Source organism: Diuraphis noxia, unplaced genomic scaffold (assembly GCF_037042655.1).
Source record: "Diuraphis noxia isolate RWA-SAM2 unplaced genomic scaffold, SU_Dnox_SAM2 contig0002, whole genome shotgun sequence".
Lineage (NCBI taxonomy): Eukaryota > Metazoa > Arthropoda > Insecta > Hemiptera > Aphididae > Diuraphis > Diuraphis noxia.
This window is the reverse complement of record NW_028301712.1, coordinates 14,770,017-14,784,470: the sequence shown is the minus strand read 5'-3', so window position 1 is coordinate 14,784,470 and position 14,454 is coordinate 14,770,017. Positions and strand designations below refer to the sequence as shown.

Sequence of the window (14,454 nt, the reverse complement as noted above, 5' to 3'; positions counted from 1 at the left end):
TATTATTATTAAAGTTTAACAGATTTAGTCATCTGAACTTATTTTCAAATTTATATAATACAATTTTTTGACGTTAAGTAACTTTATACAACGCAAATAAATATAGTGATAATGATGTTTACAAAATTACTACAACAACGTAAACCATTAGCTGTACGTCTGTCAGTTAGTAAGCCATAGCCCATCTCTGCGAATAAATCGATCTCCGAGGTACTTTTGAGAATGGAGTAGAATTATAATGGGGTATTTAAAAATAATGCATACGCTATACGTCATTTACCATCATATTGTACACACTTATGAAAATGTTAATAGGCTTAAAGTTTTAATTTAATCCGGTTGTTTTTGTTTTTTATTCCAACAGAGACATCTTTGTTGTACGACAACAAGCATTACCACGAAGAATGTTTACGTTGCAACTCGTGTGGAATGAACCTTACCGGCCCGAACCAGAAACGGGCCAGGAGGTTCAAGAATCATATACTGTGTGATCTACACTTCGCCGACGTGGCCTTGATGGAGTGCTCAGATTTCATGCAACAACTTCGCAGTTTCAAACCACAATCGTTAGGTTGTGCTGTGGCCAGGAGGAAAAGCTCTACAACGCTCATATTCCCGTTGCCACCGCAGGCGTGTGGAGGTAAGCACTTTGCATAGTAATATACAAATTAGTTATAGCGATGTTATAAGCGGATAATTGTATTTAAATTAAAAACAAAAACAAAAAACTTTGAACTCTTCCGGCGGTTAACATTAGTCGTAGACAGTTAAATTGTATCCATCTATTAAAATATTGAAAAAAATATAAAAATCAGTAAATTAAATTCTACTGGTATGAAAATCATAATTAAAATTTATTATAATACGAGTATACCTAATCTAGATAATTTTTCGTAATATATCATTAATCAAATACTGAAAAAAAAAAATGTTAAAATACAAATTTAGTGGTCGTATAAAATTGCGATATTCAAAATGAACGCATTTTAAACATGCTATATATATTGTACAAATTCAATAACATGGTTCGAATGATGATGATTTCTTATTCTCTGGGTGATTCAATTTACTGAAATGATGTATAAGAAATAGTATGGAGCTTTCAGAATATCCGTTATTGAATCAGATCGTTTTACCAAGACAAAAAAAAAGAGAAGAATTTGAGCAAGAGATCTCTGGAAAATGTATAGAAAAAAACAAAAACAAAGAGCAAAAGAGTGTCTTTCGATAACATACGACAGAACATAAATAGACACAGAAAAAAAAAATAATAATAATAATAATAAAATAAGGAGAGGAAGAAGAAAAAACCTTAACGAAAAGCTGTCACTCGGTGTTGTCTAAGTCACGCGAGGCCACTTCAAAGTCCTCCACCGCCACCGTGTCATTACACTCGAAGAGTTACGTTCGGCGAACACGGCAAAATTCAATTTGCTCGGCCGCCGGCGTCGTTCGTACAACGTTCGATTTCCACACTCCCCTCATCGCTGTAGCAGTATCTGTGCTGCGTGTGTAGGACCCACACACACACACACATATATATATCATATATATTTACCCGATTTTAAGATGATGTCTCCTGACATATTTCCGTATAGGTATTACAGTTTGCCAGGTATAGAGACTACGACAACTTCTGCTGCAACCGGCCGCTGGAAGACTTTGTGCGCCGGTGTGGCTACAATAATAATATCATACCATTATTACCATGTCGTGTATGAACTTTAGATACGTCCTATTGAGATTCTACGCATATATCAATGCATTATTATTGTGCATAATTTACTTATATTAGCGGCGAGTGTGTGTATCATATAAACATACCACAAGTAAATACCGTATTTAATTTAGTGGGCAAAGATGTTCCTCTGACTCGCCCATACGCAGCTATTCTCACGGCAGAGAGTTGAGTTACGACTGCGCTACATCGGTTTAGGTACAAGCACGACGGAATATTACAAATTTATTATTATTATGACCGTAACTGCACGCGTGACCCCGAGCTCTTATGAACGTTAAACCTTAGCGATCTACTATATATATATATATGTATGACCGTGTAGACTACAGAAGTGAACGCGTGTTTATTATGGTGTAATGTATAATTTATATAAACAGAGATCATAATATTTATATTCACTGGTGGTAGGGGAACTTTGCCACTCACATAATATATTATTGTAGTGTTTCGGGTCGGATTTCGTTTCACCGCGTCGTCGATATACCTGCGCTCGCGACCCGGCGCCATCTATTTTTAACGCGTTTCGATTCTTCTTGTATTATACAAGTTTGCAGATGAACATAATTTTATATGAAATATATCAATATTTTATAGGTACGCACGAATATTATTGTTGTAATATTTATTTAATTTTTTTCATAAACTGTTCAAAACTCAATTATCTATAAAATATACGATAATTAAAACATCCATCGTACGGTTTACGTGACTAGGACACCTTGCTCTTGTGTAGGATTTAAATAACATGATGGGGGACAAGGTGGCCGAGCGGTCTAACGCGCCGGCTGTGGCTCGACCGGACCGGGTTCGATCCTCGACCATCGGGCGACGTTTTTTTCCGGGCAAGTCACGGTGTCCGGAGAACAAGTGCCGCCATCCCCCACTTCGGAGCATGGCAGAAACCTACGGGTGCCCCAATAAAAATTCTGCCAAAACTCACACACGTCGTGTAACACACCTACCGTTCCATGAACCTACAGGACCACCCCCTTCCCAATGGCCTAAGTTGCCGCGGGATAATTTATAAAAAAAAAAAAAAAATAACATGATATATATAGATCTAAACGACCGCTGTGCAATTACTGTAACAACTAGGGACAAAATAACTAAAACGAGTAAGAATAAGTATGGTATATAGCGTATGGTATATAACTTGTCGTCAATATTTAGTTCACCGATTGTTTTTAACTTAATCTGTTCGAGACATAATCAATAAGATTTTTAATTACAGCGTGTGGGTGTGGGTGTGTGTGTGTATTTGTATGTGTGGAGCCTGAAACAGTAAATAATATAAATTTCAAAATTGCTTTTTCTTTATCATTACTTTACTTTCCGTGGTATTCAATCTTCCGTCTAGGCTTATGTGCACCTCACTCAATACAATGGCGATGGGTGTACAGTATTATGATTGTTTAAGGTGAAGTAATCAGGTCAACGAAGTGGAGTGTATAACAGAAGTCCGCTAAGATAATTAGTCGTACAGAATGCAAACCCTCTATACGGGCAAATGGTAGTGTATGTACATGGCAGCTGTAATCGTGAGAATGATATGCCAAACGAGATTTGAAGTTAGAAATAGCTTTTATTTTAAATACGACTATTATAATAAATAGAATTTAGTACACTTAACGATTAGGTTTTGAGAACACTTAAACTATTTTAAAGCTATGGTGGAGATTCTATCATGCCTATTGACTATGTCATGCTCTCAACGAAAATAGTTTTGGGAATTAAATTTAGAAATATTTGACTGATTTTAATTGATTATATTTGTTTAGCCGCACTTCAATCGAAGATAAAGCAATGAGAAAATTGATTTAATGCCAGTGATATTCGAAACTATATAGATACAGTGTTAATTCCGACATACACTGAATATAATATATACATCAATAGTTGATAATTGGAATTTCACTTATTTACAATCATTATTCAAGGAAAATACTTTCAGAAATATATTACGAGTATTTAGGGAATTAAAGAATTGCAGAGTAAAAGGCTTTTGACTTTATTGAACCTAAATAATAATATTATATACAAGTATTTTAATCACTCTAACATATTATATTAAAATTTGTTCACTTTTGGAAAGGTCTAAAAATTTTGTTTCGTACTGATATGAGTTTTTAAATCAGAATTATCATGGCTGAGTATTAGCAAATTAATACTTTTAACAAAGTTACAAAGTTAACAAAGTTTTTTTTTTGAATAAAATAGAACCTTATGAGCTAAAATATTTTTTCATAGCGACACGCAGTTACTAATCATTTAATTATTATTGTAATCTTATGTTTGTACACATAGTGGCGTCTGATAATACATTTCTAGTAAAAGCTATTATTTTTTTTTTTTTACTTTTACCAAATTTTCTTAATGTTCATACACGTTGAATGTAAATATTAAGTAAAAAAAAAATTTTGATTTTTAAATAAGTCAAGTTAAATTTTTTAAATTTAATTGTCACTTTTCCAAGTTAAAATGAAAGAAAAGTAGCTTTTAACTTTTAACTTTAAACTTTACTCTTAACTTAAATTACTATATATTTACTTAACGAGTTTAAGCAATTCGTTAACTTGTCCAACCTTGAGAATTAATATACTATTAAATTAAAACAAACTCGAGTTGTACAGGCAAAAAATAAGAGTTAATTTACTTAGGTATATCTAACTCAGAATACGTACAACAATATTAACCTTATTAATTTTTCATGCAAACCACTTCCTTGTCAATATATTTTTTAATAATATTATAGAAATATATATTGCAGCACCAACGTGGTTTTTCAACTGTAAAACGTAATGACTTACCTATTAGTTATTAGTATACAATGGCATTTAATATATACCTACAATGTATGGTCACATAGAACATAATCACACTGAAACATTGAGCTACAAAAACTGTAAGAATTACATGGTTATTTTATTTTATCTCATTAATTAAATAAAATATAATTTAAATTAGCCAGTGTTTTATTACATTATAAAATCATTTTAAGTTATATTTCAATACCCAATACCCATAAAACTAATATAAAATCGTCAGTTTATGGCTAGATAATGTTGCAATACTTATATACATTATTGAATTAAATTGACATTTAACTAACTCCGTCCGAATCTATAGCATTAAATATTATTTTATTAATAATTTTTAAATTAAAAAAAAAAATGTAAGCCAACTATCCAATTCCAACAGTCATCTAATTTTACGATTTTCAATAAAAAAATAAGTATATTTAAACATATATTTTATGTGATAAATTTTTCATGAAAATTTTAAATTAACTTCTTTAACCTTACTTTACTATATTTGTATAAAATCACTTGTTTTAATTAAATTTCTAAGAAATGTGATATTTATAAGCCTGTATCGTAATATAATATCTATACACATAAAGGATACCACCCCTACTCACTCATCAACGCCCAGACTAAACCGCTGGGTTTATAGATTTGAAATTTTGTACAGAGGTTTCTTAAGGAATGTAGGGGCACATTAAAAAAGGATTTTACAAAATCCTACCCCTGCAGGGGTTAAAACGGTTATATAATATAAAGTAGAAAATGTGTTCGTTTGGTCAGTTTAATCGTTGAAAATTGCGATAAAATATTATGGTTTAATATACTTTTAGTCCTGTATTAGAGTAAATAAATAAATAAAATATAGAGTAAATCCATGGGAATTTGTCACGGGAAATTTTGAACATGACTAGCTGGGTATAAACAACGAACCAAAAATTTTGAATCATATAGAGTCGGTATTTTTAACGGGCAACAAAGTGCACGGGGATTAGCTAGTATGTTCAATTCGTGTTTGGATTTTTTGTTTTACAAAAACAAATGTAAGTTTCTATGAATCAAACAGAAATAACATCTAATAACTAATTTTCTGTAAAAAAATAATAATATTATTACAATAATCTAAAATATACACATTATCTGGTGGATTTTTCTCCTATATATACACGTCTTTGTCAGCAATTAATGTGCATATCAATAACTAAGTAATTTCGTAAGATTTCATTAATTCAATTTTCTCAGCAGTGTGGTTTATCTTAAAATGAAAATGTTAGTCAAAAATTGATCGCACTCATTAGTATTGTTTTGATGTGTTTTATAGTTATTTTAAATTTAAAATGTATAAACTCAACCACGGTGAGGTTTAAATGTTTAATTTATTTTGACAGTTCTCATCGTTTTTCAAGGTCAATGTATGCCGTACTTATTATACGAAAATGAATAATGTTTCTAGTCATCAGTGTACAACACTTTGTAACCAATTCAAAGTAAATGCGTTTCAATGTCGCCATATATGCCTTTGTACATATTCACCCGACTGCAGATTAATCGTGCGGTTATTTTTCTGTGACCGTGTTGTAGTGCCCCTATTTCGGAGGTTGAAGTGTCTGCGGATAGGTTCTAAGAGGCGGGAAGTCGGGTAGGCAACCAATAATGTTTCGTCGACTACGGTATCTTACACACACGTTATCACAAGAAATGTGACACAGACCTCCAGTAATGTGGCACGATAAACAGCCAATTTCTTTGCCTCATCGTCAAGCGGAGACCAGTGATCTCTGGCAATGGGTCCGGCGTAATAAATTTTGGTCTTCGAGATTTAGTTTCCGCTCAATGTAATAGTGTTGTTGTTAGTTAGAAGAACGGAATTGAAGTGTAAACGGCCAAGGTTTCATTTTCACATTCTACCGATGTAAAATCGCGCAAAAAGTAAATATGTGTCATTTTGTGGTTTGCGCTGTTCTTCGCTTCATTACATAATAATTCTACTGAAACCTGAACCGATCACATAACTATTTAAATTTTAAATAAAAATATATAATTCTAATCAAAACGATAATTGTTGACTTATTGTGAGTCTATACTCAATACATGTTAAGAAAGAACCTCGCCGTAGACCAGTTAAGTAGACAACAAGCCGATTGTCACCTCCTCAGAGTCAACCATTCATACACACACTGAGTAGTTAAGGCACGTCTCTGTGCATAAATCGACCAAGTGGAACTATATTAATAAGAAAGTATAATATTACACATTTGAATTATTTATTTTAAAAAAAAAATTCATTGGGAAAAATCTATAGATGGTCGAATATAGGTGATTTATTCTTAAGCCAAGAATATCGTAATTTAATACTATTGTACAAGGACGTCGACTCGGTGAAGCTTGAATGAACTTTTACTGTAAATTTTTTGAACGTGAAATATTGGCAGAGTAAAATATATAATAATTGTTATAGTACAGTTGTTACACAGTGAACGAGACATGAAGAAATTCCAGAGAACTATTTCGAACTCGATGAATTAATTATTGGCATTTCTTCAACAACAATTTGTGACGAGGTTTTGTCGAGATGCACCGACGACGCACTACGAGTTATGTATTTATGGTGCGCAAAACGTAGTGTTAAATGGTCTTCGTTACCGTCATAAGTAATGAGGAGGACATTTATAAAGTTCCAAGCACTCGGTGTTTCGGTATAGCCTGTATTATAATGATATTATTATATTAATATCATACTTGTGTATATCTAATGTATACTCGTGGAAACACCCCCTAAAAATTAATTCTTTAAATTTAAATTTAAATTTTTTTCTTTCCTGACACTCGTGATTACAACAATTTAGGTAATAGATGGACTCGAGTTTTACGCGTACGATACTAATTTTCAACAAAACAGAAATCTATTAAATACATACATTTTATCTAAGGACATTAATTATTAAGGAGGTCAATAAAAAAATTGATCGAATCCGCTTAATCTTCAGACGTGTATATATTTTATTATTTATTATTGTTGTTACGATTTATAAATAAACCATATTGAAAACGACAAACGAATTTACGTATAATGTTATACCCATAACCATAATAATAATGATACGTTTTGCAACCGAGCTTTTACGACCAAATGGTCTAAATAAGTTTTTTAATGGTCACGTCGTTCCCACGCCTTATCGTCCGCCGACTCCACACCAACTCTAGTTTTATGACCTACTGTTCGAATATAATAACCTATGTCTCTTTTACCACACCGCGGCGACAGTCCAACCCTGTTAAATGTATATGGCAAATTAATCTCAAAACACGCCCTACGACCTCTTTCTCTCTCTCTTTCACACACACACACACACATACACATACAAAAACTTTTTCTCTCACACAAATACACAATCATCTGCTGGTAATTTTATAACATTTTACGATGTATTTATTATTATTACTCATTCACCGGACCTTTCGATAAGTTTTATTTGAATTCGTAGGCTACTCGTGTGACGTCTTGCTCAGCCATCGAGGTGTTGACACAAATCGTTCTAACGATTCTTATGATTGAACATATTATTTTGAACGTCATAATAATATTATTACAACGCCGGCCCACGAAAGTGCGAGCAAACATTATCACGACCCAGCGATATTATACGACTTACAGTCGTACGGCAAAATATTTTATGCCATGACCGTGTTGAGTGATTTATTTTGAAACTTCTCGTAAAAACGTTCATAAACTTTCCATTGTTCTTATATTCGCAATTTTGGTCAAACTCATTCTTCCAACTGTCCGGGAAATTCTGTATCAACACTGCACGCGTCGAGTATTGTTTTGCAGGGAAAAACGAACAAATGAAACCCTCCACTCGAGTTAAAAATTAAATTCCTTTTAAATCCTTGGTTTTGGATTTTACAAACAAACTAAGTCCTTATAAAAAATAAAATGAAATAAAAAAAAAAAAAAAAACTATTGATAAACTACAAACTACAAAATTAAATAACGTCTCTAAACTTTCATAATGTATTACAACCTAGAATTTTCAAAAATAATCTTGAAAATACGACTACTTTGAAATTTAGAAGTTCGTATTGGCCACCATTATACTTTCTTTTAATAAGCCACGTAACTTAGGTACTTATTATTATAGAACAATAAGAATAAAACAGTTTTCTTTTTCTTTATCATAGTTCATATTCGGTACTCTAAAATTTTTGTTTTCCTGAATAGGTACCCACTTTTAAATATTTGTCGAGTAGAATAAACTTAGTACTTAAATTCCATTCTTTTAAGATAAATATCTTATCGCAACTGTTTAAAATCCATCGAATCGTTGAACCATTCGCCGTAACTTTTAAATGTATAACTAATAATTTATTATATTAACTTCACATAGCTTTTTATATTGGATAATGCTGCATACTAGATAAACAAAATAAATACAATTCATTCATAAAACGTTTAAAAGAATTTAGTTTTTTCATTTTTACTGAATCTAGTATTATAATATAAGTTTAATAAACTGAAATATTTTAGAAAATTAGCGATACGGTAATGTTATTTGTATAAAACATTGATTGTCAAGGCTCAAAGATTAGTACAAGTTAATCAATATTACTAACTTAATGGAAATTATTTATTATTTTGATCACAATTATTTATTAGCCAACGATAAGATAAATTTATACTTTATATTGATACTTTTGTATTAGCTAAATTAATAAGAGATTTTTTAAGTTTCAGATAGAATAATATGCCTATTCTTTGAATTTACGCCTCTTAAAAAAAATGTTTGAGTATAACGGTTAATTCAAAGTGCGACTAAATTATTGACTCCCTTGTACGTAAAATATTGACATTTCTACAACTCAATCTTCTTGATGTTTTATACGTCTACGCGTGAGTTTTTCTAACGAAAAATATAATCAAATATACCACAATATGTTAAAGGTAAAAGTGTATTGCGCTATAAAATATGTTGAAACTTCTAGATCTATATTTGGATTCCCATTTATCTTAATAAAACGCTTCACAACCACCACAAAAAAATAGGTTACTGCAAATAATAATATACATTTTGATGCAAGTCAAATTTAATATTATTTTTTCATATTTTATTAATTTAGATGTTTTTATTATCATTACTCGGTGAGTAAGTCACACTGACGTCTCGTCATAAATAATGCAGGTATAATAATATACAAAACACGTGAAAACACTTGTGTTTGTGCGACTATACTTGTATAGGTAGCGCCGATACAAGTGAATACCGCAGACAGGTATAAATGTATAATATTATTGTGTGTCGTCGTTCTCTTTAACAGTCGATCAATAATATAATAATAATATGTACTAGGTATATTATGTAGCACTGCTTGCCCTTTGAAAACCAATTAGAGTTAATTTTCCTCAGCATCAATGATAATATTATGTATTATAGCAATAAAGGTTTCATAATATATTGGAATGTCGCTTTGAATTATTAGTACGAGGAATACGATACAATAAAATCGATCTATTAATAGAATAGAATATTATATTGCATTTATATTTCAAACCGTATTTTAAATTTATTTTTTTATCTAGTCTCTAAATAATGCAAACCAATCAGCATTATAATAACAATATCGCTAGATCATTATATATTTTAAAAGTATTCAGAGTGGTGTTTGTCAATGATTGTATGACTCGTAACAATAGGATTGCGTAAGAGGTGAATGAACACACATGTTCTCACAAGTACTTCAAAATAATAATATTTTAATTTTTATATTTTAAACTAAACAGAGTGATTTATTCCAATAAAAATTTAACCTGATTTTAGTAGTAAATGGTGAGCGATGACCCTCTATTTATTATCATAAATAATTACATATCACACCTCCATGCATATAATACTTTGATATTAAATATTTCTATTGTCACACCATATGTATTGATAATCCATAAAAGTCTTATTAAAATAAATAATATTATAAGACTACCTCGTCATAGAGTAGGCCATTATTATGGAAGTGTTTATTAATCATATATTATTAAAAAACATATTAGTCAAAATGAATGTATCATAAATATGTTCATGGAATAAACTGCACCTTAAAACAAGTCTAAATATTTAAATAATCCAAAATGTCATTGTGCATAGAAAATGATAACAATATGTGCGATCAGCGGCTCATAAAAAGTTTCAAGATTCCACAATTAATAAAATATCAGTAAATATTGTCTAAATATTCATTTTCGTGGACATTTTAACTTCAAATGTCCACAAAACAAATTATGCTGTATTTGTATAAGATAATATCAAATAAATTGCTTAATGGACTCGGTAAAAAAAAAAAAACTGATAAAAAAACCCACGAAAAACATCTACAAATACGACTTAGTTTATGATGATCATATTCTATATATTATTTATTATTCAATTTTTATATTTTTTTAAACATATTTTGTCAATTTGGCATTAATCAATTTCTTTTGTTGTCATTATTATTACTATTTTTCTTCCAGTTATGTCTAAATAACATTTTATACGAAAATAGAATCTTTAGAGTATAAAGCTTTAGTGGGTTTAAATTAATTAATAATTTATTTTCAGTGATTTTTATACCCATATTCTGATTTTCCAGGACTTAATTCAGTATTAACAATGTTTGTTAAAATGTATTAACTGATCTTATTGTTATCAGAAACTAATTACCAGTAATATACCTTATTTAAATTTCAGGTTACCATGATTATGTGATTAATAGTTACTAAACATTTTCGGTTAACATTAACAGTTTTTAAAGTAATCTTTTGAAAATTTAAAACATTAGATAAAATGTTTTGTAATTATGTGCATTATATAGGTACTTAAGAACAATTATAACAACTATATCTAACTACATAGGAATACCTAATATTATATTAAAGGGTTTTTTTAAATAAATTCATATAATTTAAAGTTTTGTTATTATATTCTTATCGTACAAAGTTTTTCATCGTGCTTATATTTGTTTATGTCAAATGAACATTTATGATTATGACAATTTATATAGTTTTATAATATCGCCTATTTTTAGATTAACTAATTACTAATATTTCATATGTATAGGTACTAAATACAATCAGTAACTTATGATGTTAGTTAAATATATCATAATACATAGAATTAGGTATAAATTATGTACCTAGTAAAACACTAATTACAAACATAAATTCATAAATTTTTGTTTTTAATTAATATATTATAATGCCTAATGTGTATATTTTTGTATTCAATTATAAAATGCTACCTTAATGTTTTATGAAAAACTACATTTTTAGATTCTGAACGAAGTAATGAATGTATTGATTTTACAATGATGTGTGTGTTTTTTTTTTTGTGTGTGTGTTTCTGTGTACAGCATAACTAGTCGAAATAATGCTTCAATTTCAAACTTTGGGGGTGGTTTCTGATGTAAAAGTGAATACCCTTGGTGCATTATAAAGGTCAAAAGTAATATAGAAGGTATACATCAGAAGTACTTATATTATCTGAAAGTTAATACCTACTTGTCGCTATCGCATAAATACATCGAGGGACTTAGGAAAAACCTAGACATTTAATAGTTTATGGCGTCCAGTTGAAAGGTATGCCTGTACACTGGACAGGACCCAGAAAATCTAAATTGTCCAGGTGAAAACTGGACGGTTGGCAACCCTAATGAGAAATACGCAGCCGCAAAATAAGAATAAGGCAAAATGAATATTGATTTAATATAAACTGATCGACGTTGGTTATTCCGCGAGTAAGTATAAATAAATTTATCGATGGAAATGTTTGACGTTTGACGAAATTATCGATTGCAACTTGTGAGATATATACAATATGTATATGATATTTATGTAGTTATATTATATAATACAATATTTGAAATAAAGTGTAAATTAATAATTATTCAACCATAGTACCTTTGAATCATTTCTCACTCACGGGACGGCTATATCACTATTCGTGTCATTGCATTCAAATCTAACCTACCCTAGTCAGAGGTCCACCCCACCACCTAATGTACAGCAGAGCGACATCCACTTTCCCGCTTTTTTTTACTAATAATATTTTCAAATATCAAATTTCTTTTCACCAACCCAATAAGTTACTTTTATTCTAAAAAACTTAACATGTATATCAATCAACAGCAAAATTAATGTAAAAACATTTTTATATTTTTATATGTTTTAATATACCTACTTCTATATTGTTATATTTATAAAAAATATCATTTCCCGAAAATCAAGTTTTTTCTACATTAAATTAACTCATGTATATATTTCTCGTAACTTCATAATGTTAATGTTAATGCAATATCATTAATAAGAATCATACCACGTCCAAAAGTAATTTATTCGGTGCAACAGGATATTATAGTTTCGAGTCCTGGAAAATGTCAATGGATATAGTAATGACGATCGCAAACAATAATAGAGAAAACGCAAACATTTTAATGCCGAGTGTCCCGTGTTACTTGCCTAACAAAATAATGGAAAATATAATTTCAGTGGTGGAAAACGAAGACACTTACATAAAAGTGAAATACTTAATATATATTATAGGTATGTATATATTTTGTATTTGGGATTCGATTCGAACTTTAACAAATATACCTTACGTTCTTATTATGTCAAAGCAATAATGGCTTTTTTTTAGTCCCCTGTTGTCGCGTTTAGATTTCATAGCACGTATCTTAATAACGTTAGTTTAATAAACCCACGTCGATCGAGCAACCATGAGTAATACTTTTGTGATTACGCGCCACAGCCAAAGACATTTGCGACAAGAAAGTCTCGTTCGAAGATCATTTCGATATTTGTTCCATTTTTTTATCCCATTTTTTTTTTTTTTATATACTTTTTTTAGATTCTAAACGAAGTGATGAATGTATTGATTTTACAATGATGTATTTTTTTGTGTCTGTGTACAGCATAACTAGTCGAAATAATGCTTCAATTTCAAACTTTGGGGGTGGTTTCCGAGGTAAAAGTGAATATCCTTGGTGCATTATAGAGGTCAAAAGTAAACATTTTCCAACAGTTTTCAAAAAAATCGAGAAAAACAAAAAAAAAATGACAGAAAACCCGTAATTTTTACGCAAAACCAGTTTTCGACCAAATCGATTTTTTTATATGATTGTAATTCAAAAACTAATCACTATAAATACTTGTAATTTTTACCAAATATTTATGTCAGTGATATACAGTTTAATTTTCAAAAAATGTTGACTTTTTTGAGTTATTTATAGACCACTGAAAGTTTCGATTTTTTCGAGAATTTTTTTTTAGAAGTGTCGGTAAAAAAAATTTGGATGAACAAAAAAACTTGAAAATGTAATACAAGGTTCCTTATGAGTTTTTCTTATTCTAGCTAAAGAAAATTAAAAATCGTTAGTCACAATTTTTTTTAATAAGCGTTTATAGTTATTTACACGAAAATTTGCAAGTAATTTTGAAGTTGAAAGATAATAAAAAATGTTGTGTTTATAACTAAGGATTAATAAAACACTTTTCTTTACATGATTTAATTTTCAAAATATTTTGACTTTTTTTGAGATATTTATAGGCAACTGAAATTTTCAATTTTCTTGAAAAATTTTTTTTGAAGTGTCGATAAAATATTTTTGGCCCAATTTAAATTTAATAAAATTTAATACAAAGTTTTTCATAATTATTCTTATAATGATAAATTTATAAGAATACATAGGTGCAATTTTTTTTTTATTAGCATTTGAAGTTCTAATATTGACAAAAATTCGTCGAAACCATGATTATTCGCAAATTATTTTGTAGTTCAAAATTCATAATATTGTTTGTATTTATATCTAAAGTTATAAAATTCAACAGTAAGTTTTCCATAAGTTTTGCTTCAAATAGCTATAGAGAAAATTTGAAGCGTCATTATA

The 14,454-nt window shown here is 29.7% G+C and overlaps 1 protein-coding gene across 1 annotated transcript in view; it reads left to right on the top strand.

The window, feature by feature from the left end:
- Positions 1 to 14,454, top strand: part of rsh (Rap GTPase activating protein radish) — a 275,432-nt gene that overhangs the window by 216,721 nt on the left and 44,257 nt on the right. Inside the window, exon 10 of the mRNA XM_089219607.1 lies at positions 365 to 640. Within this exon, the coding sequence (XP_089075733.1) occupies positions 365 to 640 (276 nt within the window). The remainder of the gene's footprint in view (positions 1 to 364; positions 641 to 14,454) is intronic.